The sequence below is a fragment of the Pagrus pagrus genome, assembly GCF_965226575.1.
Source record: "Pagrus pagrus genome assembly, chromosome: 2".
Taxonomy (NCBI): domain Eukaryota; kingdom Metazoa; phylum Chordata; class Actinopteri; order Spariformes; family Sparidae; genus Pagrus; species Pagrus pagrus.
Window position 1 is genome coordinate 25,911,677 of NC_140186.1, and position 23,923 is coordinate 25,935,599.

The 23,923-nt window shown below is 45.2% G+C and overlaps 1 protein-coding gene across 1 annotated transcript in view; it reads left to right on the forward strand.

Moving 5' to 3' along the window:
* Positions 1 to 3,963: 3,963 nt before the first annotated feature.
* The window catches only part of LOC311267694 (B-cell lymphoma/leukemia 11A-like), a 38,195-nt gene continuing 18,235 nt past the window's right edge, over positions 3,964 to 23,923 (forward strand). The window contains exons 1-2 of the mRNA XM_084370914.1: positions 3,964 to 4,119; positions 7,195 to 7,587. Coding sequence (XP_084227040.1) covers positions 4,065 to 4,119; positions 7,195 to 7,587 — 448 coding nt within the window. The 5' untranslated portion in view covers positions 3,964 to 4,064. The remainder of the gene's footprint in view (positions 4,120 to 7,194; positions 7,588 to 23,923) is intronic.

The following is a 23,923-nucleotide window of genomic DNA, read 5'->3' on the forward strand; positions in this document are numbered from 1 at the left end:
TTTCTGTGCCTTTAAAGGTGCATTTTTAAATGTCTAAACAATGTCTTTGTTTTCATGACTGAATAAACTGAATAAACAAACTGACCTTAAAGGACGACAGTTTCATACTGTTTTACTTTGTTTATATGTAGCGGACCCTGCCACCCTTCTAGCTTCAAACAGTGTTCTCTGGACCTTATTTTCGTCTGAGAACAGCTTGTTTATTCAGTTATGGAAAAAATACATGCTTCTGAGTTTGTATTATTACCTCATTAGTATTTGAATGTCTTCTCCAAAACTACATAGTGCCCCTTTAAACTTTTTTAATAGCCCAGCTCAGTGGCAACATCGGCCATCTTGATTTATACAAACAACAAATAGGGGGCAGCATATCACCATAATAACTGCCAACTGTTTCCAACTGTTGTAGGATGTTCTATTTACACATCCTACATGAGTGTAGCTATTGTTAGCTTGCTAGCTCAGTTAACTGTGCAGTTAGCCAGAGAAGAGGTTTTCAGGCCTGGAGCCAGCTAACATCAGTAGATATCTCTTCAACACAATACAGTCATCTTTTGCACAACATCAATAATGTTATTTCTTCACATTCTGATGATTTTTGAATGTTCTGAACAAAAATTCTTACATCTTGCACCTTTAAGTATTTAAGGGAATGTACATATGTTCAATGTAAAGGGTCACATTTAGTTTTTCTGTCATGTTGATTGAATGTGAATAAATTAAATAACTACATCAGTGATTTTTTTTTCTACAGGAGGCAGAATAACCAATTTGAAATCCATGACTTTTTTGTAAAAAACACATTAAATTCATGTACAAGTTCCCGTTAACTGTATATGCTGTAGTCGATTAAACTAAGGTTTATGTATAAGTCTGCATTAAGTTAATGTAATCAGGTCCAAGTTATTTAATTTATTCACATTGACTCAATGTGATAGAAAACAATGCTTTTAATTTGAGCCTTTGTACTGAACTCGTGTTATATAATTAGATAGGAAATGTATGCAGTGCTTTTGAAACACTTAAACTTAACATTCAATGAATAATTATTTGTTTAAGTGTATTATCATAATTGCATCATGATCCGCATGTGGTGTCAGTCATCATTTGAACACTAGATGGCGCCAAAGTATCGCGCTTCGCTGCGCAATGTAGGAGAGCACTGCAGTTGTTGAGCCTGATCAATTATGAGGAATTCATGGCACCAAAAACAAACAAAAAAAATATTAAAAATTCACGATAAAAAATTAAATGTCATCAAAACAAACTAAACCATAAGTATATAGTATATATTTATAACACCAGCACTTAGAAAAAGCAGCTCTAGGTATTTTTCTCACCAATCTGACACCTGGATTATGTGAATTATCTCTCCTGGTTGCTGTTTATGGCCCTAATCTGTTTAAGAGGAAGCTTTATAGTCTACACATGTGAATAATTCGGCGCAGACTCAATCTGTCATAACATTATTACTAATGCATTCGCAACATGAAACCCAACAGATATTAAAAAGAAAAAAAATCCCGTTGTTTATATCATTTTAATATTTAAATTCTGTCATTTTAACATAAGGGGGCCCGGGTGAGTACAGAGCTGTGCTTTAGGTTTCCTTCATCTGCTCTCCGACATTCATTATTTCAGCTGGAGAAACCTTTGAGGTTCCATTACGCAGCAATTAATTATCCTATCGTTTAAAGCGCAGCCACACTCCATTGATGCATTAATCCTCATTAATCCTGCAGCTCATTTTTCTTGCGCTTTTATGTTTATCATAAACATTATGCTTTGTAGGCTTCAGCCAACAACATTAACAAACAATGCGGGAGAACTGCAGCCGAGTGTCAAAATTGTTCCATTTTGTCACAATGACTTTATTTATTTTGGCTCCCAAATAACAAATGTCTAATTATCTGTCTGGTTGCTTGTGATTGTAGCTTAATCCAGACGCCTTCACTGCCCGTGCTTCTGTACAGTAAAGGCTATAACATCGCAATAAAACTATAAAATAGTTACTCAATAGAGCAATAATCAGTCGGATATCCTACAGGCCTACTGCATATTCTGTCTTTACACCAATACTGTGACAGATACTTCAGTGCTGTGTGTTTTGTAAAACCCCTGTGTGACTGAATGTGAATTTAGGGCTTTTATTTTGTTATCATACGTGCTTAGCCTGTTGTCCTGTGTGAAGAAATGTGTGTGCTTATCTGTCAGAGAGACAGCCTGTCAGACGAAGACATTAAGATAAGATGAGAACACGAACCTCTGATTCATTTACAGACTCAGACTCAGGTGCATTGTCCACTCAGGTAATGAGATCACATTAAATCACAGTGTTTTGTGGCCTATAAATCAAAAGACACTGGATTCTACACTAAGGCTAAAACATTTCTGGTATAGTTTTAGTCCTTTATTAGTAGTCCGACATGCCCACACCCGGATCGTTAAATATGACATTAATATTAATTTGATCTAATCTCATTCTGGTGCGTTTAGGTCACCTGGGTTAACACTTGTACTGTGGTTCCCTCTCCACGAGAACTAAAGTAAGTAGATCCACTTTTTTGGAGCTTATTCTTTTATTTCAGATTTTTTTGACGCAGTGCAAAACTTCAGAATGAAATACAATCGTGTAGCCTCCATCTCGGTGTACATATTTGCCATCTTGTCCTAAATTATCCACGTGTAACGTAATCCAGGTATCGCGATATTAAAGTAATGTAACGTGATTACTCTCCGTTACTTTTGGATTACCTCTACACCAAACATGTGCACATAAAGACGAGATAAAATAAACATAAATAGGATGACTTTTATTTCATCTTAATGACAAGTGTGCATTCTGCTGTTGTCATGTGTGCGCATGTGCACGAGTACAGAGTATCATTATTTTAAAATTGTAATCCCGTTACTAATCCCCATATTTACTGTTACTGCTACAGTGACCCCTTTCTTGTATCCTAATTACGTAATCCCGTTACATGTTTCCCGTTACAGGCCATGTTATCAAGCGCTTATTACAAATCATATTCATTGTGAGAGTACTTATTACTCTCGAGCTGCCACGATGAATCGATTAGTCGATTGGCTGTCAACTAGACTATTTTAATACAAAGCAGTAAATCGATCAGTCGCCCGGGAAACTTTGAGTATAACCACTCTGCAGCCCACAGAGAGATCAGGGAAGCCTCATGAGCAGTTCCTCCTCCTCTGACAGAAAGCTTGAACTTCCCAAGTGAAACCAAACAAACACCGTCTTCACAATCAACTGTACCTCGAGGTAGAAGCTGCTGTGATAGAATAAAAGCACTTTATTTCATCGCAGCGTTAAAAACACAACCTCCAGTCGACACCGCACATTTACATAATCACTGCATATTCAAATCAGCCTGAAAATAAACTCCAATAAATATGAATGGAGCAGTAAAGCTGGGCTTATCCTCCACCTCATCCCTGCTACATGACGCTCCTCGCCTCATGCGCTTTCCTCCACTTCCTTGGATAACTCAGGTCTCTCTCTCTCTCTCTCTCTCTCTCTCTCTCTCTCTCTTGGCCCAGCCCCCTCGGTGCCCTCTGTCCATTGGTGTCTTCGGGGTCTCTCTCTCTCTCCTCGCCCCCCCCTCCCCGCTCCCTTCCATAGGTAGTCCATAATGAGTGTCCATTGGTTTTTATTATGGCTTGTCCCCCTCCCACTGGCCGGTTTCGCCCTGCCCATGTTTTGTATGTCTCAGTCCGTCCATCTCCTGACGTTCAAGTTCGCAGGAACGTCACGTCCGCACTTGAACTTGCAGCTCAGGGGGGCTCCGTCGTACCCCCATCACTCTCTCTTTGCGAAAAAGTCATGAAGAGGTCCGCACAGCCCGCAGCGCGCTACGCCTCACCTTCTGTATGATCCGCAGCTCGGTTTTTTTTTTTTTTTTTTTTTACCTCCTTCCTTTTTCTTTTTTTTTTCTTTTTCCTATTTGGATGTCAGACGCATCAATGAAGATATTTCATTTGGAGTCTACCTTGTAGGAACGGATTTCCCAATGTGAACTCAGCTGAAGAGCCGCCACTGAACCAACATGTCTCGCCGCAAGCAAGGCAAACCCCAGCACTTGAGCAAACGGGAGTTTTCGCGTAAGTGGAAAGATGAATCGCATTTTTGATTCAGTTCAGCTGCTCGTGTCTCTCGGCGAGCCACTTCTTGTGTCCGAGCCGCGTAGGGCAACTTCCTCGGGGAATTCGGATAGGTAGGGATAACAGCGGCCGCGCACGGAGCCGCCGCTGTCCTGAGTGAAACGACAAAAAGCGAACATATCATCCGAGACTGCTGCTCGTTGTGTGTTAATTGATTCCAGGATGCTGTTTGGTGGAAGTTTTGAAACAACGTGACAGAAAGCCTCAACTTGTGCTGGCTAACGTGTTGTATAACGCAGCCTTCAAGGTTTCTTTCGCCATTAAAGGGCATGCATGGGCTTTATGGCCAGAGACCTTTGGCTGCATGACGGCAGCCCGGGCAGACTGCCGCCGCTGCCTGATAAGTTTTCAGGTGTAGCGCGCAAAGCTTCTCCACTCCAGCGCCTCGCACTCTCGTGTTTTTAGTCGGTAGGATGTATTTACAGAGGGGCTTGAGCTGGTTTGGACACGGGGAAGTGGTGTTTACATCCACACTTGTCCACAGCGCAGGGACCTCGTGTGCGTTCCCGAGGAGGAGCACGGTCTCTGTGGCACACATTCCTCCCCGCCGCAGCTCAAACACCGTGTTTTTAAACACACTTATTATCACAGAGAGGTATTTGTTGTGCACAGGCTGCGTGTTTTATGCGAATCCACGGGAAACTCCGTGCGCGATACTGTTTTTACAACTGTGGGAGAGGAAACCAGGAAAGTCGTTTTACGCGCGCGTGTGTGTGTGATAAAAATGCGGGGCATTGATTGCAGATTGCACTATATGATTTCCGCTCCGTGCAGATACGTTCGTGCTCGGCAGGAGAATTATTTCCCATGCAGCGTCCGTCTGATAACAGCAGGAACTGCGTTATCAATACAGCCTCGCGCACGTCAGCGAGCGCGGAGACGTCTCCAAACGCCACATAGATTCTTGTAATTGAAGTTCAAAGCGGCGGTGATAGGAGCCAGTGTTTTTCTTTTGTCCGTGACTATTTTTGTGGTAAATGTGTCTCTGCGTGCTGTTTCCAGTCGGCCTGAAAGCAATTACGCTCTCGCAACATGTATGCCTTCATTTGTCGGGTAATTGTCAAAAGGTTTGTCAGTGGGGGGCGCACTACGATTGTGGTCCCGTAGCCGCTTATGAACTTGAACTTGATCCACTTTATCCCTGTGCTGCTTGACCAAGCGCACGCACAGGATCGTTTCTGCAGAAATAAGTGGTTGTGTGTGTTGTGTGTCTTGTGAGGCTCGTGTGTGGTTTGTAAAGGAGGCGAAATAGTCAAAGAGAATGCAGACATAAGTTGCTGTAAAGGCCTGTTTGCATTGAACGATTTACAAATATATATATATACATGAGTAAAAGTACAACAGAGGGACAGAGGTTTCATTTAGCCTATATAACGTCTATTTTTGGATCTGACCCACATCCTTTGAGTTCAGCTGCATTTAGTTTGACGTGATAATGATGCTTTAATATATTCCTACTATTAATCTGAACAATAAAACACACACACACCCTGCAACATTTAGTTTTGGGGCCGAAAATAAGTTAACATGTAAGAAAGGCACGTCATTACATATTAATGCAGCCCCAGAGGAGGTTTACCTACATGCTCCATACATTATCTTAAAGGTGCACTATGTAGTTTTGGGAAGGAAGAGTGAGATCTTCACTGGCTGATTTTATTTATGCCTAAACAAACAAAATAAACAAACTCTCTTTGTTTTCATGACTGAATAAACAAACGGACCTTAAAGGACAACACAGTTTCATACTGTTTTACTTTGTTTATGATGGCGGACCCTGCCACCTTTCTAGCTTCAAACAGTGTTCTGGGACCTTATTTTCCTCTGAGAACAGCTTGTGTTTCAGTTAAAGAAAAAAAATGAATATTTCTGAGTTCGTAATATTGTAAATATTAAAATTCAGAGTTTGAATTTCTTCTCCAAAACTACATGGTGCGCCTTCAAAATCCATTTGAAAAATGGAGAGAAAAAAAAAAATTCTCCTCTTTGACTTTTTTCAGTGATTGTGTTGGTTTTAACAGGGAGTCATAATAGTCCACAACAGTAAAAGAGGAGGCCGGATGATTTCCCTGATAGTGAAACAGACCGGCTCCTGTAGCCCGGTGGGAAACTCTGACCTAAACCACTTTAAATTCTGGCGCAGTCAGATGTCTGAAAAAAAAGGATTATATTTTAGTTTTCAAAGTTATTCACATCGTTCTTGCGTGGCATCAAAATGAGATTATTTGGTTTGAAGAAAATCTTTCCACCTAACCCAGCCTCACACACCTCGCCTATGTCCATGGCATAAGCTGGTTAAGATAAGCTCCAGCAAAATAGGGAGTGAATTCCCTCATCTTTAATGCAGTCGAACATACAGGTAACAGGGCCTATCTTGCATAGTCCCTCACCACCTTCTCGTCTGACCCGACACGGAATTAAAGGTTGAACCGGCGGCAAGAATTCATCACATCTTATCTCAACATCCCAGTCGGGGCGCCCAATGTCGTTTACCGTGTGGCTAGATTACTTCTTTTAAAATGCTCTCTCTCTCTTCTCTCTCTCTCTCTCTCTCTCTCTCTCTCTCTTCTCTCTCTCTTCTCTCTCCCTCTCTGTCGGTACTTCAGGGACCTACTCCACATCCAACCCCTCAATGTCTAACCTTGGTTCACGAGATCCCAGCACTTTTAACGAAATGGGGTCCAATCATCTTGAACTCAAATTAGAATCTATTTTTTGATTCTCAGAGGTGTTAGGTTCATTAAAAAAGCGAGATTGGCAGCACAATAAAGAGGGTCAAGCAACTTAATCGTTTGGCTGCTGCCTGCAAGCTGAACGTGTCAGTCCTTATCGAAGCAGTCTGTGTGCTCCTTCTTTCTTCCTTTTCTAAAAATACTTTATACACATTTTACAACCTGACCTTATTCCTACAGATGTCTGCATACATCGCAGCAGCCTCTCCTGACACATTTGTTTACCAGCTCCACCTGTCACTGCACTATATCTCACAGTCCTCTCTCTTGTCTCCCCGTCCAGCTGAGCCGCTGTCAGGTGTTTTACCAGAAGAAGACTCTCAGGACTCCCCCAGGCTGGGAGTGGCTCAGGGTGAGCCCCTAAAAGGGGACCCGGACCTGCTGACCTGCGGCCAGTGCCACTCCCGCTTCCCCCTGGCTGACATCCTGCTGTTCATTGAACACAAACGGAGGCAGTGCCACGGGAGCCTCTGTACGGACAAACCCCTGGACAGGCCGCCGTCCTCCCCGCTGGCCTCGCCCCTCTCCACGTCCTCCTCGCACTCGCGGACCCACCATCAGCACCCGCGGAGGGTGTACCACCCTGTGGAGGTGGCCATTCAGGTGTCGCCCCAGGATGAGGATTGTTTATCTGCGCCCTTGCGAGGAATAATCCCCAAGCAGGAGAATATCACAGGTAAACACAGGGGGAGCTTAAAATGGCTGCCACGCACGAGTGAATAAATGAGCAGGAAAGAGAAAAAAGTGGGAGGAGAGTCTTTAAGGCCTAAAGGTGTGCAGGGTGTCACGCTATGCTGAGGTTTGTAGAGAGTTGATTTCAAAAAGGGAGCAAACGCCGTCTCACATTTTCTCCCTACTGCTTCTGGTAGTAGGGACGCGTCCAATCTGCATAACGTGTGAAATATCTGCCGCTGCATTTAGGAGCTGTGAATCTCCCTCAGCCGAGCCACGAACCCACATGAAGCCCAGCCGTCCTGAAAACGGTTGTGAGAAAAGGAAACATTTGCAGATAGTGAAAAAGACACACACGGAGACAGACAAAGAAACTCATTATGAAAGAAAGAAAGAGAGAGAAAGAGAGAGAGAGAGAGGGGGAGAGATGGATTTCTTCTGGTTTGTTGCTGCATCACAGATGTGCTCAGATCCTGTGGCCTCCACATTCTCTCTCATGTGGTGGTGAGAGATGTATCTCTATCCCTCCCTGGCTTATTACGCTGCCATATCTCTCCTTCCCTCAAATATGCGCCTGCGAAGGCTCACTCTCATGCTAAAATTAAAAAGAGATAGAGAAGAATGTAATTACGCTTGACTGTCAAGGAAGAAGCGTTTATTTGAGGAAGCCTACAGCCACTAATTGTCAGTGTTTTCCTTGATTTGAGTAATTAAGAACTTCTTACGGCGGCTGGTTTGTTGTTTGTCCACCGGGGCTAAATGAGACTGGAGTCGCTGTGCAAACAAGCGTGGCTCCCTCATGACTGCATCTACAGAGGGGTTTGATTCTGACCGGCCTATTCGAATGTTTATTCATTTCCTTTAACAGTTCCGATAGCGTGTGCCAGATTGGGCTGATTGTCGGAGCAGTTGTGATTTAATTTGAAGCCAATTCAGGCTAAACGCGCGGAGAGCAGTACTCAATAATGTGCACCGCTGTACTGTGTTAGCGAGCGTCGCAGCTCTGCAGATGTCATTGTAAAGGGACCGCTGTTATCTGCTGCTAGCTCGTCGGCGCAGTGTCACACAGAATGACCACCACTGTTCATTAGTGCGCAGTTTGTTAAACATCTGCCACACACACACACAGACACACACACACACACGAGCACACGCATCCTCCCACACACACACCCACGCGCACATCCAACATGCCTCTTGGCCTTGTCAGCTGTTCGAACATGCTTTTCTTTGCTCATTTAGATCATCATGCAGCGGAGTTCACATGATATCATAAGGTCACTCGGAGCTTTATTTATCGGCCTTATGCGTCTTGGCATTGTATAACAGTCAGGCTCTAATCTGGTTTTTATGTGGAGAGAGGTCGCGGCCGGTTGTGACACCTCATCTGACGGTGTTATAACCCTCTGATAACATCTTACTTGTGAATAAGTGTGTGAGGTCGAGATTACAGATAAAGCAAAGCAAAAACAGATTATTGGGTAGAACAGAAGAGGCAGCCACTGCGCAGGATGCACCGCACATCAGTCACATGTGCATGAAAGCCCCCCCCTCCTCCTCCACCTCTGTTTTCTGTGCCCAAGATTGATGGATCCAGACTGGCAGTGCCAGCGCGCCACCCCGTACCCCATATGCTAGCTGCCATGTTCTCTCACCCTGCTCTGTTAGAGGCTGACACCGAGATGAGGCATCTCAATACATACTGTCCTCACACACTGCACCTCTGCTGCGCCGGCTGCATGTCCAGTTTATTCCCGGAGTGTGTCTTGTATGTTACACCCTTAAAGAACACCCTGCTGCACCACACACACTCGAATGAATGCGACCCCGCCGCTCCCCTCCCTCCTCGTGAAATGTCAGTCGGCGCAGATTGATTTCTGTGTGGACAGCAGCTTGTACAGACAGGAGCTCGGGCTGTAGGTTTAGGAAAGAAGCTGCTGGACTAAAGGAGACCCAGGATGGTTGAACTTGGAGGGGGGTGGGGGGGGGGTGGGGGCAGTTGTCTGTAATACACCCAGAGCTGGAGATGAGGCTGTGCCTCTCGGCCTCCGTCTTTGGGACAGCTGAGGCCGTCTGGGAGTCTCACGGCTGCAGCTGGGGCTGGGGTCTGCAGTCTGGAGCTCTGGGCCGTTAGGAGAGGGCAGAGCAGCCTGCGTGCCATCATTTGCATGATAAACAATTTAAGATATGCATAGGGACACCGGAGCTTGTCTCCAGATTATGGATGGCCCAGAAAAAGAGCAGATGACGGTTTCTCACACAAACTAAGTGTAAAACTGGATTCTGCCATTAAGCAGACATGCAGTTTTTATTTACACTCATTGTTCCAGCGACTAAATGTGTTTGTAATCAGGGCAATAAATGATTGTTTGGTCTTCCTACTTTGTGTAATTGGAGCAAGATGCTTTTTCATTGTTATGATTGAGGACACACAGCCACACTATAGGCTCCGTCATGTCCTATATACCATAATTAGTATTTTTCCTCTCTACATTTTATGAGTGTTGTACCACATTCTGCTACATTACCGTGTCCTGTATTTATCCATCCCAGCATTAGCACCGGAGTAGCCCATGTGTGTTAATGAGGCCATTGTAGCCGCTCAAATCAACCACCATCCCACACTCCTGCCTCTATTGTAACCTGGACTCTGAATCGATACCGAGTTAATTATGGCAGCCACCTTTCGCCCCTTTTTCTTTATGAGGAGGAAAACATTCTAACGACGGGAGCCGTATTTCTCCTTACACCTCTCTGTGGCTGTAGCGCGTCATCCCGCAGCAGCTTGCCCGTCCTGTTTGTCCCTGTGTGTTGTGGAGACAAAGGTATTTAGCAGGCTCCGCATTGGCACCGTGCCACCTTTCTCCAAACCACCAGACCCCCCGCCCACCCCCTTCATAAGCACACACGTATGCACACTGGGTATCTGAACTGGGGGGCTGGGCAGTGCATGGAGTGTGTGTGTGTGTGTGTGGTGGGGGGGGGGCGAGAGGCTCCTTCCTTGGTAGTAATATCTCTTTCCTGTGGCCAGTGTGTTAGTGCGCGCATATGGGTCGCTTGCAAGCGCACATGTGGCGCGCGCCTTTGTTTCGGTGATCACTTTAATTGATAGTGAAAAGGCACAGATGCATGCTATTGTAATTATTGGACACCAGCTAATATTTTCACCATAAGCACTCCATTGTCTGCAGGAACTGACTCTAATTTGATCCTACAGTCGCTCTGGGCTCCGATAAAATCGCTCCTATTTTTGGATGTGGGCTCCACTAAGTTTTAATGAAGGTGAACAGGAATGGTTTTTAGGATGAATTTTTCATAGAGGACATTTTTGTATTCCGAAGCCAAGCTCTAAACACCCGCAAATGTTGTCGGCGGAGGTTCGTCAGCCTTTGTTGTTGGATTGAGTGTTAGTGGCTCTGGCTGCGTTCAAGTGCTGAAGTCTAGTGGATGTTTACATCTCCAGCGTGGATGCGGTGTTAAACTAATGTATGTGCATATGTGTGCACGTGAGTGTGGTTTGGAGCACTTAAAACTGTTTATAGCTTTTCCGCATATGTGTGTGTGAGAGAAGGAGTGTGTGTGTGTGTGTGTGTGTGTCGGGCTGTTTGTTAAAGCTTTACTACTCTGGGCGTGCAGGCTGAACATGAAAGGGTCTTTGACTTGGCAAGCTTCGCCTGAGGACACCCCTCTGTGGACCATGCCAGGCCAGACTTGGCACACAGCGCCGGGCCTGAGGGACGGGCTGGGCCCTAAATGTGTGTGTGTGTGTGTGTGTGTGTAAAAGTGTAAAAGTGTAAAAGAGGGAGGCAGAGGAGGTGTATCTGTGTGTTAAAGCAACGTTTTGTGGGTTTAGGAAGCAGGACTTATGGTGAGGTGGCTGCTATGTGTGTGACTGACAGCAGGAGTGTGTGTGTGTCTGTGTTCAAGTTTAGATTTGTGAGTGTGTGTGTGTATGTGCTGTCCTCAGGGCTGCTGGCTTGGGCTTCCTGTGTCTCTGTTTGTCTTCTAACAGCCCCGGTACCACAGCCTCAGGCCATTCAGGTGGAGGCTAGTTCAAGTATGCACACACACACACGGACACACACACACACAGATGCACACACACACACACACACGTAAAGAGAGGCTCACACAAATGCATGCACCCACCCATTTACCCTCCCACAAATGTACACAGACACACACCTGTTTTATGAACACAACAATGCCTCCCCCTCCTGCCTTTACACACACACACACACACACACACACACACACACACACACACACACACACACACACTGACACACATATGTACAGTGTAAACCCCCTCCTGTGAACCTGTGTTTTGTCTGTAATAAATGTGTTGTGGAAGAGGGCGCCGTGATGTGTTGTGAGTTGACGAGATCTGTCAGAAACATATGATTCTTATTTCAGCACCCTCTCCCTCTTTCTCTCTCTCTCTCTCCCTTCCCTTTCTCTATGTCTCTCTATCTCTTTGACTCCCTCTCTCGCTCGTACTCTCTCTCCACGCATCGCTCCAGTAGTTTGTCTCGAGGGACTGGAAACTCTAAGTTTTGGCTACATTAGTGTGTCTGCACCTCTTAAAGGCTTCCAACATCCACTCTCGAGCTCATTCTCACTCTCACTGATTTTGGCTGCAGAGCAAGCCAGAAGACACACACAAACACACACACACACACACACACACACACATTTGCTGCCTCTTCCTATCCCCTCTACCTACTGTCAAACGAAGCTATACGACAGAAACAACCTTGTTTGTCCACAGCCGCGTCACGCCGGATGAAAAAGTATCCTCAGAAATAAGCGTGTCCTGCCTCTGTCCTGTCAATAGCGTGGCAGGCAGTCGTATCACTGGGTCAGGGGTCATCTGACAGCGTCAGGGCCTGTCACGCCAGCCGCCGGCTTCACCACCTGCAGGTTAATGACTTTATTTTTAGACAGAACAGAAACAGAGAAGAAAAAGTGTCTTTGATACAGCTGCCGCTCGAGCAAAAAGGACAGAGGTGGTATTTTAGGAAGTGGTTTGAGAACGAAGGTTGTTTTAATTTTTTCTTAAAAATGAACCTTTTTCTTGCAAGTCCTCATTTAGGTCACTGATTGAAACTGAGCCAGATTTTATTATTTTGAGAGTCTTTATTGCGTTATCACATCTCGTATCACTACTCGGTGTGTCAGCTCAATCCAGGAGCTCTTCCTATTGTGACTGCAGCGTTTGAGGCTGCGGTGCTGACGGACCATTGCTTTGTCTTTCTCACACACATGGTGATAATGAGGCCATGGGAGAGCCACAACCAAGAGAACGTCATGTTAGTCTGAACCCGCCGATCCTGGTCACTATCTGTCTTCCTCCACTATCTGCCCCTCTGCAGGTCCCAGCCCTGGGCTTGGTCTGTCAGAATGTGCATGTCAATGGGCGTGTGCGAGTCTATTTGTACCTTTTGTATGTGGCTGGGTGGTCGTCTACAGCTGTGTCTCGCCAGCCTTATCTCAAGCGGAGAGATACAGGACGGAGAGGGGCCCTGTGTCTGACGCTGCACTTGTGAAAACTCACAGTCCTCTGTTTGTGTGTGCAGGGTGTGTGTGTGTGTGTGTGTGTGTGTGAGAACATGTCTGCCGCTGCACTTTTTCATAAATGTATACTAATAGGTTGCTGTATTCCTCCGAGGGCTCTGTGTTCAAAAGCTCATTCCCCCCTAATAGCTCAAGTTAACTGTACATTTGATCTTAGATTCAAATCCCACGTCTTTTAAACGATGATCAGAAGATAGGGCTCTCATTCATTTTTAAGAGAGTGTTAATTTGGTTATTAGAATCACTTTAGGCGATAATACAGAGCTACTGGTGCGCTGTAGATTGCACAAAAGCATGCAGGCACGAGTTGGCACGGCTGTCGGACGCCACACACCGCCATCATTTATGCAAGGATGCATGCACACACACACACACACACACACACACATACTTACACCTCCGCTCCATCCCCCACGCCAAACTGACCCCCAGCCCTCATCGCACGCAGACACACACGCATACGCACACTCATGAATGCACACTCCTGTCCCAGGCACCCTTTACTTTTGCAGGCTGAATCTCACTGATAACATGCTGGCGCCCTCATTTAAATTTGAAGCGCTTCTTTAATCTTCAAAGGCCTGATTGCTTTATGAATATGCATGGACTGAGCTGACTCTCAGTTCATTACCTTGTTGTAAATTCTAATGACCATTAGGGCCCCGCGCGGTAATTGCCAATTGTTTTGCATTTTTGATTAGCCCATTACCGGAGCGCATTCTGAACATGTCTGCCCTGCTTGCCTGCCAGGCCACGGCAAGAAGCAGAGGGAGAGAGGGAGCGAGAGAGGGAGCGAGAGAGGGAGGGAGGGAGGGAGGGAGAGAGAAAAAAGGGAGAGCATGCGAGGGAAGGTGGTGTGAGGGGCAGTGAAACACGGTTTAGGCAGCGTGAATTTTGATGCTTGGCTCAAAATGTTAGTTTTGTTTAAGGAGGAGAGCGGGGTGACCTAGAGAGGGCGGGATGAAAGACGCAAGGCAAGAAATGTAGAGCCGGATGTTCCTCAAACCGGCTTGTTCCTGCAGGAGCTTGAGTGCAAGAGCGTGTACCTGGCTGCATTTATGTCAGCATGTGTATTTGTTGACTGTGTGCGTGGATGTTCGCCTGACTGTGTGTACATGTCCAAGTTTGCGTGCGATTGGGTGAGTGGGATGGGGCGGGCGGTGAGCGGGGAGCGGTGGGGAGGTTCTGATAGTGCATCCCAACGCACGCCGTGCCTGGGACCTATGAAAGATTGATGGCTCCTAGCAGAATGGCATCGCCCTGCTACAACTTGATAACATCTAATGGATAATTTAGCGCTCTAAAACCGGCAGGCCGGTCCCCCTCTCCTGCAGGCGGGAGAGGACAGCAGCTGCTGGGCTTTTGGGGGCTGAGACATGAGGACAAGCAGAAAGAGGAGGAAGAGAGGGAGTGAGGAGAGATAGAAAATGTGTGTGAGTGTTTGTGTGACCGTGATGTGAGTGCCGGTCCCTTCCTGGTGCCAGGAGTGAGATCGTGGTGTCACGATTGTTAGCCAGGAAACTGTCTTGGACCTTAAATAAATATTCCTGCAGTCCTCACTGTCAGCAATATGTGGGAGAGGAAGGTGTAAATGTTTCTTTATTTAAGACACTTCAAGAGTTTGTATCATTTCTGGAAATCTTCCATTGCAGGTTGAGTGGAAGCAAAGCAACAGCGACAAAAGATGTTTAATCAAAGCATGTTTAATTTAAAGAAATGTAAAATGAATAATGAATGAAAAAGGATAAAACCACGGGAGCAGTGGCATTGAGCCGGAAAACATCTCCACATACCGAACCAGGTACTGTTGCACAACATTAAAATGATATTTATTGTCATTTAATTGCAAAATGCACTCCGCAGCTAGTCCACTGTCATTGATATAACGTTGGAAGACAAACTATTGGTAGTATAGTGCAAAATGGATCAACAGCACCACAAACTACAGCCTCCAAGATGACCACAACACATTGCAACCTTCATCAATGTAGGAATCGTCGGGCTGTTGAATTGCAGTGCATTTGCTTTAGCTTTAGCTTTTAGCTGACTTTAGACGGCTCCGTGGTGCGACTGCTTTTGGTCGCACGATATTAATGCAACTAAACATTTTCATTGCGCCTGAAATTTAGCAGTTTTTTTTAAACCCTTGAGGTTAATCCCCATTTCTTGTTGCTTGTACTGTGATGAAGAAATACATAAAGAGAAACATGTATTTGCACTTTTATTCCTGTTTAAATTACATTAAAATGTATTATTAGGTGCACCTAAATTATGAAATGAAAAAGTTAGGCCCACCAGTGCACCCACTGTAAAAAGTTAAGTTGGAGCCCTGCTTTGTGTATCACTTTAAAAAGTTTCGATTGTTTAGCTGACCTGTGTGACAGGTCACCGGGCTCTTCGTCTATGGCGTCCTTATTTTCCTACTTCTTGCATTTAAAGACGGCACAACATGGGAAAAACATCATATTGCGATTATTTTGTCAAATATTTAATCGAAAAAATCAACAACAACAAAAAAAAACATCAGGATGATGTGACATTTGCTGGGGGTCCGTACCATTCAAACATGTTGTCTTACATCTGGAAACAAGATTTGCAGGTGAGGGCGTCTCTGCAGCACTACATAATGACGCTGTTTCTTTTCCTTTATCAATACATTTCATCTGCTGCGATTTAGATATTGCACTCAGCCATAATGCAGTTTTGATAACATTTCAATTGTTCAGCCCTTGTGCTTTTTCAACATCGCTGCCACCTGTAATGAGCAGAAAATAATACATGAATACCACAACACTTGGGAAAACACCTGCCGCAGAATATTTCCATCGAATATCTCCCTACATAACTGAAGCCATAAATGTTTCAGGATCCATGTATGAAAAGAGCTTCTCTCTTTCTGTCTCTCTTGTGTACCATTCATAATCTCCATAGTGTTTACACACAGCTCCTAGGCCTGCTGTCAGTCTCTTATTCCCAGACTATTAAGCTGTTGACAGTTTGGTTAATCGTCCCGCAGTTTGACTTCAGGGGAACCGGAGAGGGGTCAGCGGAGTCCGTCTCCGAGGTGTGGAGAGAAAGTGGCCTACGCGTGCGCGCTGTTCTCCGCTCCGTGGCATTCCTTCGTGTCGCGCGTTTGTCTCGTTTTAACTGGAGGAGGAGGGGAGGGGATGCATTGGCAGAGGAGAGTTGGTGGTGGTGGTGGTGGGGGTCTGTCTTTGCTCTGGTCTTGGAGGGGCCAGGAGGGGCCACGAACACAATGGGGAAATTGTCCAGCTCTGGATCAGCTAGAGCAAGTAGCTAGTGAGGGTTAGCAGGCTTGATGGCTGGTCTGTGTCCAGCCTGTGTATGTTCACACACACACACACACACACATACACACACACACACGCACACAGATTGAGAGACGTAGCAGCAGCAGCAGCAGCAGCAGCAGCAGCAGAGTCCGCTATGGCCAAAGGAGTCTCAGGCAGACAGCATGATAGATGGCTTTGTTAAAGGGTCCCAGGGTGTCCCCTGAACTTGAAGCACTCTGTTTATCTTGAATAGGAGAAGCACAGAGTGTTGGGGGGGCAGCGGGGAGGAGGAGGAGGAGGAGGAGGAGGAGGAGAAAGGGAATGATATAGCTTTCAGGGGAAGGGAGAGAAAGGGAATGGAGGAGGAGGAGGAGGGAGAGGGAGAGGGAGAGTGAGGGCCTGTATCTGGGCAGGCCTGGCTGGGGGTTGGGGAGGTTAAGGGGGGGTCGTGAGCAGGCATGGCTGCTGGAGAGAGGAGGGAAAAGAAGGGGGGATGGGGCAGCTCTCCTCGTAGCTGTCCATTAACAGATGAACTTGGCAATGGTCCAGGCCTCAAAGGTCTTGGGAGACGGACACACACGCACACACACACACACACATGCACATACAGACACACACATGGATGCACACTGTCCCCGGTACCTGCTGACTTTGGATGGAATGCCACCGTGGTTTCTTTTTTGTCCAGAGGCGAAAGAGGACACGTCTCTGGTTCACCTATGTCAGAACCAGTTCAGACCGGTTAGCCAGCCAGGCCGAAGGAGGCAGACGGACAGGCCTCCTCTCTCTCTCTCCCTCTTCTCGTCCTCCTCCTCCTCTGTTTCCAGGCTCTAAGAGGAGGAAACAGAGAGAACCTCTAACCTGAGGGCACAGGACAATGCAGGGGGAGAGAAAAAAAAGAAGCAAGGGAGCGTGGGAACAAAGCGAGGGACGAAAGGATCCGGTCGTAAACAGGGTGGGAAGAGGAGGGAAAAGTGTTTGGTTGTTGTTGGTGCGCTCCTCTTGATGGGGCAACATGAGCTTAACACCAGCGCTGCTATTGTGTACTGAAAACATTACAGCAAACATGAGAGTGGGGAAAACTGGAGGGGAGAGAACTCGATATGGAAGATGTACATAATGGACTCTTGTGCTGCGTGGGCGGGCAACCTCCTATTTGTGTCGTCTTTACATGCATGAATATGCCCGCGGATCCATGTATCATATATGTACACACGCGGCGGTAATGGAAATCGTGTCTGTGAATGTGTTTGTGTCTGTGTACGCACTAAAATATGGACGCAGCTCCTCTCCTAATTACGACTCGGATGTGTCCCTTGAGTTTTGAGAGCAGGCTGTTCACCACTCCACTTCAAATGCTTTCAGCTCACACACACACGAGTCCTGCCTCGAGATGGCAGATCAGAAAGCTCCGTCACATCATGAACATCTGAGGAATTCGAGGAACCGAGATTTTATCTCGGTAGGATTGTAGAAACTCTTAATTTGAGCCCTCGTTCGGGCTGTAGCTATCATCTGTCTATCATCCTGATTAAAGTGCTTCTGTGGTTGATTTTAATGTTTACAGTTTTTGACATGCACATGGTTACAGTATCAAGTCCAAGTGGAAAAAATGTGATCACGGCTTAATGAAAGAAGTGTGCGCGAAGCGCTGAGGTGATGTTGAAAAGTGTGAAACTTGTGTGAAAGGTTGGGTGATGTGCTTTATGTGAGAAAAGGAGAGGATTAGGTGTCAGCTTCCCAGCCTGCCTTGCAGGTGTCTTTCTCCCTCTGTTTCTGTCTGTCTCTAACTCACTCCGTCTTTTTCTGTCCTCGCTCAGAGCCCAGTGGTCCTGGATTATGACAAATGGACACGAGACAAAAGAGTTCAAGTTCATGTGCAGCCGCAGAGACGTTGATTCATCTGGTATCAAATATCTTCAGATTATTAATTTCCTCTCATTCTTTGAGGAAGAAAAACTTGTGATGAATGTTTGAAAGTGTCCCCGTTTTTACATGGGAACTATGGTTAGGCATCAAAAGGTGTCAAATATCAAAAGTTGGCATTGAACGGTTGGTTAGATTTCAAGGGTTATTACTTTTTTTTTTTTATCAAGATACGTTGTCATGTAAATCAGGAAACTTTAGGAAAAGTTGAAGCTGAGAGCGTCCAGTGTCTTGCATGTGTGGATTTGCAGCTTTTCTTTGTCTTCTATGATAGTAAGTGAAGAGTCTGTGGGTTTTTGATTGTTTGGTTTAACGGCATTCTTCACATTTCCGGACTTTTTATAGACCTAAATCGATCAATCATGAATACAATCAGCAGATTAATCGATGAAAATCGTCAGTAGTTGCAGCCCTAGCTGCGAGATGATATTGATGATGCTTTGAGCAATTTTGCACATTTTGTTAAATGTTTATATTCTCAAACTGAGGAAAGCCATGTTTTGAGCTTACACCGAAACCCTAACAAACAACACCCAGCCCTACCCACTTAAGATTAACGAGATGTCTAAACCTACAAAAATCAAATGAAGTCTGGTGCATCATGCTTATTGTTTGTGCGGGCCTCCTCCTCCTCCTCCTCCTCCTCCTCCCTGCATGTGATGTTGAATCTAAGCAGAGTTGCGATCCATCCTCTGTCAATTGATGGAGTGAGTTTTTCATCACATGCATCCTGCAGGGCAAACATGGATAATGTATGTTTGCGTGTCTGTGTGTGCATGTGTTTGTGCGTGTCTCCATGTAAATGCAGGCAATCCCATTTGCATGTATTTCACACATGCTCACATTAATTTGTTATTTATAAAGAAGGTTCTTCTTTTCATCTTCTTCTTTTCATGTGCTCTTTTCTCCCAGCCCTCCAGCTCTTGCTCCATTTCTCAGAAAACGCGTTTTCTTTTCCAAAACTCTTGCGTTGGCTACTTTGGTGCCGAAGCCAACAAAAATATCTCGCTTCTGTGCGTGTGTGTGTGAGTGTGTGTGCGTGTGATGATGGCTGTTTTTATAATGCCCCCCTGCAAATTTGCATATGTATATGTGCAGATTGTATGAGAAGAGCTCTCACACTTAGGGCAGTTGGATGGGGAGGGCGATGGGGGCCGTTGCAAGGGTTGTGTGTGCGTGTGTGTGTGTGTTGAAGGGGGGTCGTGTTGGCGCTTTCACCCCCCCAGACAAAGCCGGCCACTACTCCCAGATGGTAGTCTGCTCTCTTCGGCCATGTGTCTGGTGTGTGTGTGTGTGTGTGTGTGTGTGTGTGTGTGTGTGTGTTTATGGACAGAGACAGATACAAAGAAGGAGAGAGTGAGGGAGAAATTTGCAAGTGAGACTTTGTGTGCGTGAGATGCAGACAGAGGCTGCTGATGGAGGGACACAGATAGACTGTGTGGGTGTGTGTATGCATGCACATGGGTATATATGTATATATATATATGTATATATCAAACAGCTCCATGCAGCATCCCTTGCGTGATGTGACTAAAAGCAACTCTCGAAATGCATTAGAATACATAATGCAAGACGGATGGACAGAGAAGGAGAGATGGAAAGAGGGAATGTTTGGATTGACAGACAGACAAGGGGGAAGGGAGGTAGAGGAGGAACAGAGGTGAGGACTGGTGAGTCTTTGTCTTCGTGGTGATGACCTAGAGATGCCCATGGACGTCTGGCTAATGGGGTCAGCATTAAAGAGCAGGCGTCAGGATTATGTTTACAACAACTGTCTGCTGGACAATGAATGAGGTGGCTGTCGTTTATTTTAAAGAACGCAAAGTTAAACGTCTGTGATTGATCTTCAGGAAGTTGCATTTCAGTTTTTTTTTCAGAATTTGAGGCACTGATAACCTCTTATGAGATGGTTAAATGTGTAACATGCAGCATGTTTTTGTCTTTAAAGGGAAACTCCACCAATTTTACACATCAAAGTGTGTTTACAGGGCTCAGGGAGTACCACTGCATATGTGGAAGACGTTTTATAAAGACTTTTGTTGCACCAGAGGAAGCTCTGTGTAATCTGATATATTGCCTCCAGTGGTGTCATTCACTAGCTAAGTTGCATTGTGGGTAATGTAGGCACCGGGTATGACTCATTATGGACAGTTAAAAAACAGTGATTAAAACTAATACAGCAGCCTTTTTTATTGCCAGCTTTCTTTTCCTTCTTAAAGCCTGCTGCCTACATCACCCACGATGCAACTTAGCCACTGAGTGACATCACTGGAGGCAATTCATCAGATTACATGCAGCTTCTTCTGGAATCACAGAAGGCTTTTTACTACTTTTTCACATATGCAATAGTATTGTAAAAGACCTGTAAGCACACTATACTGTGTAAAATGGGTGGAGTTACCCTTTAATAAAGACATGAAGTGTGCTGTTCACTTACATGTCTCTGTCAGATGTCAGGTGAAAAGTGAACTCCAAGACTTAATATGAAATCCCGCCTAAGGGCTCTGTCTAAAGCCTGGCATCCCCCCTGGGGGGCCGTATGTTAAAACAGGCCTGCTCCTGTTAAGAAGGGGGCTATCTATCGCTTGGACAGACTCCAGCCTCTCTGACCTTGATGCTTGTTTTCCTTGTATCCCCAGACATAAACATGGCTCTCGCATCCAGACACACACACACAAACACACAGACAGGAAGTTATCCTCTCTGATGTCTTTCTCTTGCATCTGGCTCCTCCTCGGTGAACGGCAGGCAGATGTGTTGGGTTTGAAAGTGTGTGTGCGTGCATGAGCACAAAGTCGTGTGAACCCAAATGATGTGTGAATTTTTCAGTGTGCATTTCTTCACCCTCTCCTCCCTTCGCGGCCCTTCTCCTCATTCATACCTGTCAGACTGGTTCTCTCTCTCTCTTTCATTAAAGCAAAGCCCCTCTCCTTTTTCCCGACCAGGTAGTATTTTGTTATCAGACAAGAAACCAGACTCCCTTATGACAACCCTTTACCCCATAGTTCAAAGTGCCAAGATAACCATTCCCTATTTATACCTTTATTGAGGCAAGCCCTTCTCTGCCAGCAAGCAGTCTGGCAGGGAATGCTTTCCATGCTGGACATGCCCTGTTCTCCCCAGGCTCTGGTACTGCTGTGGTCTGCCAAGTCGCAGGGCCAGATTGCCTGTAATAGGCCTGCCATTTTCCTCTCATCATCTGTCAGCACTCTGGATCCAACTGCAGGGTCCAAAGAGGACTACCACTCTCCAATTAAAAAGGTTAATTTGCCCTCGCCCATCTCTTCCGCCTCCTTCCCCTCTACAGCTCGCTATGTCTTCATTAGCACTCATTTGTGCTTCTGTGTTGCTTTTCCTTTGAATTTTTCTTTCTCTTGCTTCTTCCAGTTGCCTTTTGTAAACACTGTTTTACATGGAAAAGTTAAGGGTGAATGTCCATTAGCATATTTTTGTCTGAGCAGGCATGTTTTTTTCAAATTGTTCTCAATGGTTGCAAAGTGCTCTTTTTTTTATAGCCTCGGCTGAGCAATTCAAGTTAAAATCAGCTCAGTTTCTGATTGAACTGAGCCGCTTCAGCATAAACCAAGCAGGGGAGTTCAGAAATAGTTAGACGTTTCGGGAAATACACTTAAACGCTTTCTTGCCCCGGTTTAGATAACAAGATCGATACCACTTAAATGTCTCAAAATGTACTTTATATATGACGCTACCGCCAGCAGCTGGTTAGCTTAAAGAAGGCGATTCTTTAAAGGTGCACTTTGTAGTTTTGGGGAAAAAATTTTAATCAGAAGAGAAAGATCTCCATTTAGTGATTTATGCCCAAACAAACTAAATGAATATACTCTAGAGTCAAACTGACTGTGCAATATGGTTTTACTTTGTTTATATTTGGCGGACCCTGCCATCTTCAAACAGTGTTCTGGGGACCTTATTTTCCTCTGAGAACAGTTTGTGTATTCAGTTATGGAAAACATAAATTTTTCTGAGTTCGTATTATTACCTCATTAATACTTTGAATATTACATTTTTGAGTTTGAATTTCTTCTCCAAAACTACATATTGCCCCTTTAAAGTTTGGTGACTTCATTCAGTCGCTCTCAGCCACACACCAGTGCTTCTAGTAAGAGCTATAGTACTAAAATACCACCACTCAAAAAGTTTTAGCTTTTTAGAACTCAGATCGCTCAACAAGTAGCCAAAGATGCATCAGGGTTTGCAACAATCCTAAGAATTGTTTTAAGTAGACAGCAAAGGGAAAAACCTGCCAATCTATGACTAGGGTAGAGGAGTTTGCTCCATACTTCATTGTCATTATCCTCACACACTGGTGTCAGTCTCTTAAGCCTAAGCCAAACCTGAGAGGATGAGCAGTATGCAAGTGAGAGCCGCTCCTGTGGGATGAAGAGCTGTGATCTGCCCCATTCACACTCAGGGAGCAGAGATCCGTTTCGGACACACGCCTCCCCGTCACTCTATCTCTGCTTGGTGCTTTTCCTGGCTCCTCTCAGTTCCTTCTTCCTCCCTCCACCCCTCTGCTTCTCCTCACTCCTGCCATCTTGTTATCTCAGGGGTCAAAAGAAAGGGGCCCCTGTCTCCTCCTCCTCCTCCTCCTCCTCCTCCTCCTCGTCTTCTTCTTCTTGCCTCAAGCTACAGAAGTGGCATCACAAGGCAAAATAGTCACTTTCACCCCCCCACCCCCCACCTCTCCTTCTTCTTCCCCTCAGTTTATCTGAATAAAATGTATTTGGACGTATGTGGACATGCCGCTTCGTGAACCCATAGCCCAGGAAGGAAGCTGCCCCTAACCGCTGCCTGCGCTGCTGCTTTCTGTCAGTTACCGCTGCTGTCAAAGCTCCATCCCCGTGTCAGGCAAGCATGGCCAGTGAAATGTTGTGGGGCTTTTTTTGTGTTTACTTTGGGTATCTGGGTCTTTAGGAACAGGATATTGAGGAGGCAGTTGAGATGTAGCATTTGTTTTTAAAGGATAATGCTGGCATTTTCACGTTTTTTGGCTCACTTTGTATGTGGCTTGAATCCTATTAGACTTTGGATGATAGATTCTTGGCAAAAGTAATTTTATGGGCCTTGGACTACAGTTTGTAAGGTAAATACATTGATCTTACAGGGCACATTTGAACATGATGCAGAAAGACAAGGTTATTGTCCACATGAAAAGTGTGCTGAGTTTGTACGCATGGATTTTGATTTCGTATTAAAGGGGCACTATGTAGTTTTGGTTTTTAACAAGATTTTATTGAGGTAATAATACAAACTCAGAAATATTTATGTCTTCCATAACTGAATAAACAAGCTTTTCTCAGAGGAAAACAAGGTCCCAGAACACTGTTTGAAGCTAGAAAGGTGGCAGGGTCCGCCACATATAAACAGTCAAACAGTATGAGACTGTGTTGTCCTTTAAGGTCAGTTTGTTTATTAAGTCATGGAAACACAGAGAGATTGTTTATTTAGTTTGTTTAGGCATAACAAAAAATTAGTCAATGAAGATCTTTCTCTTCTGATTATAATTTTTTTCCCCAAAACTCC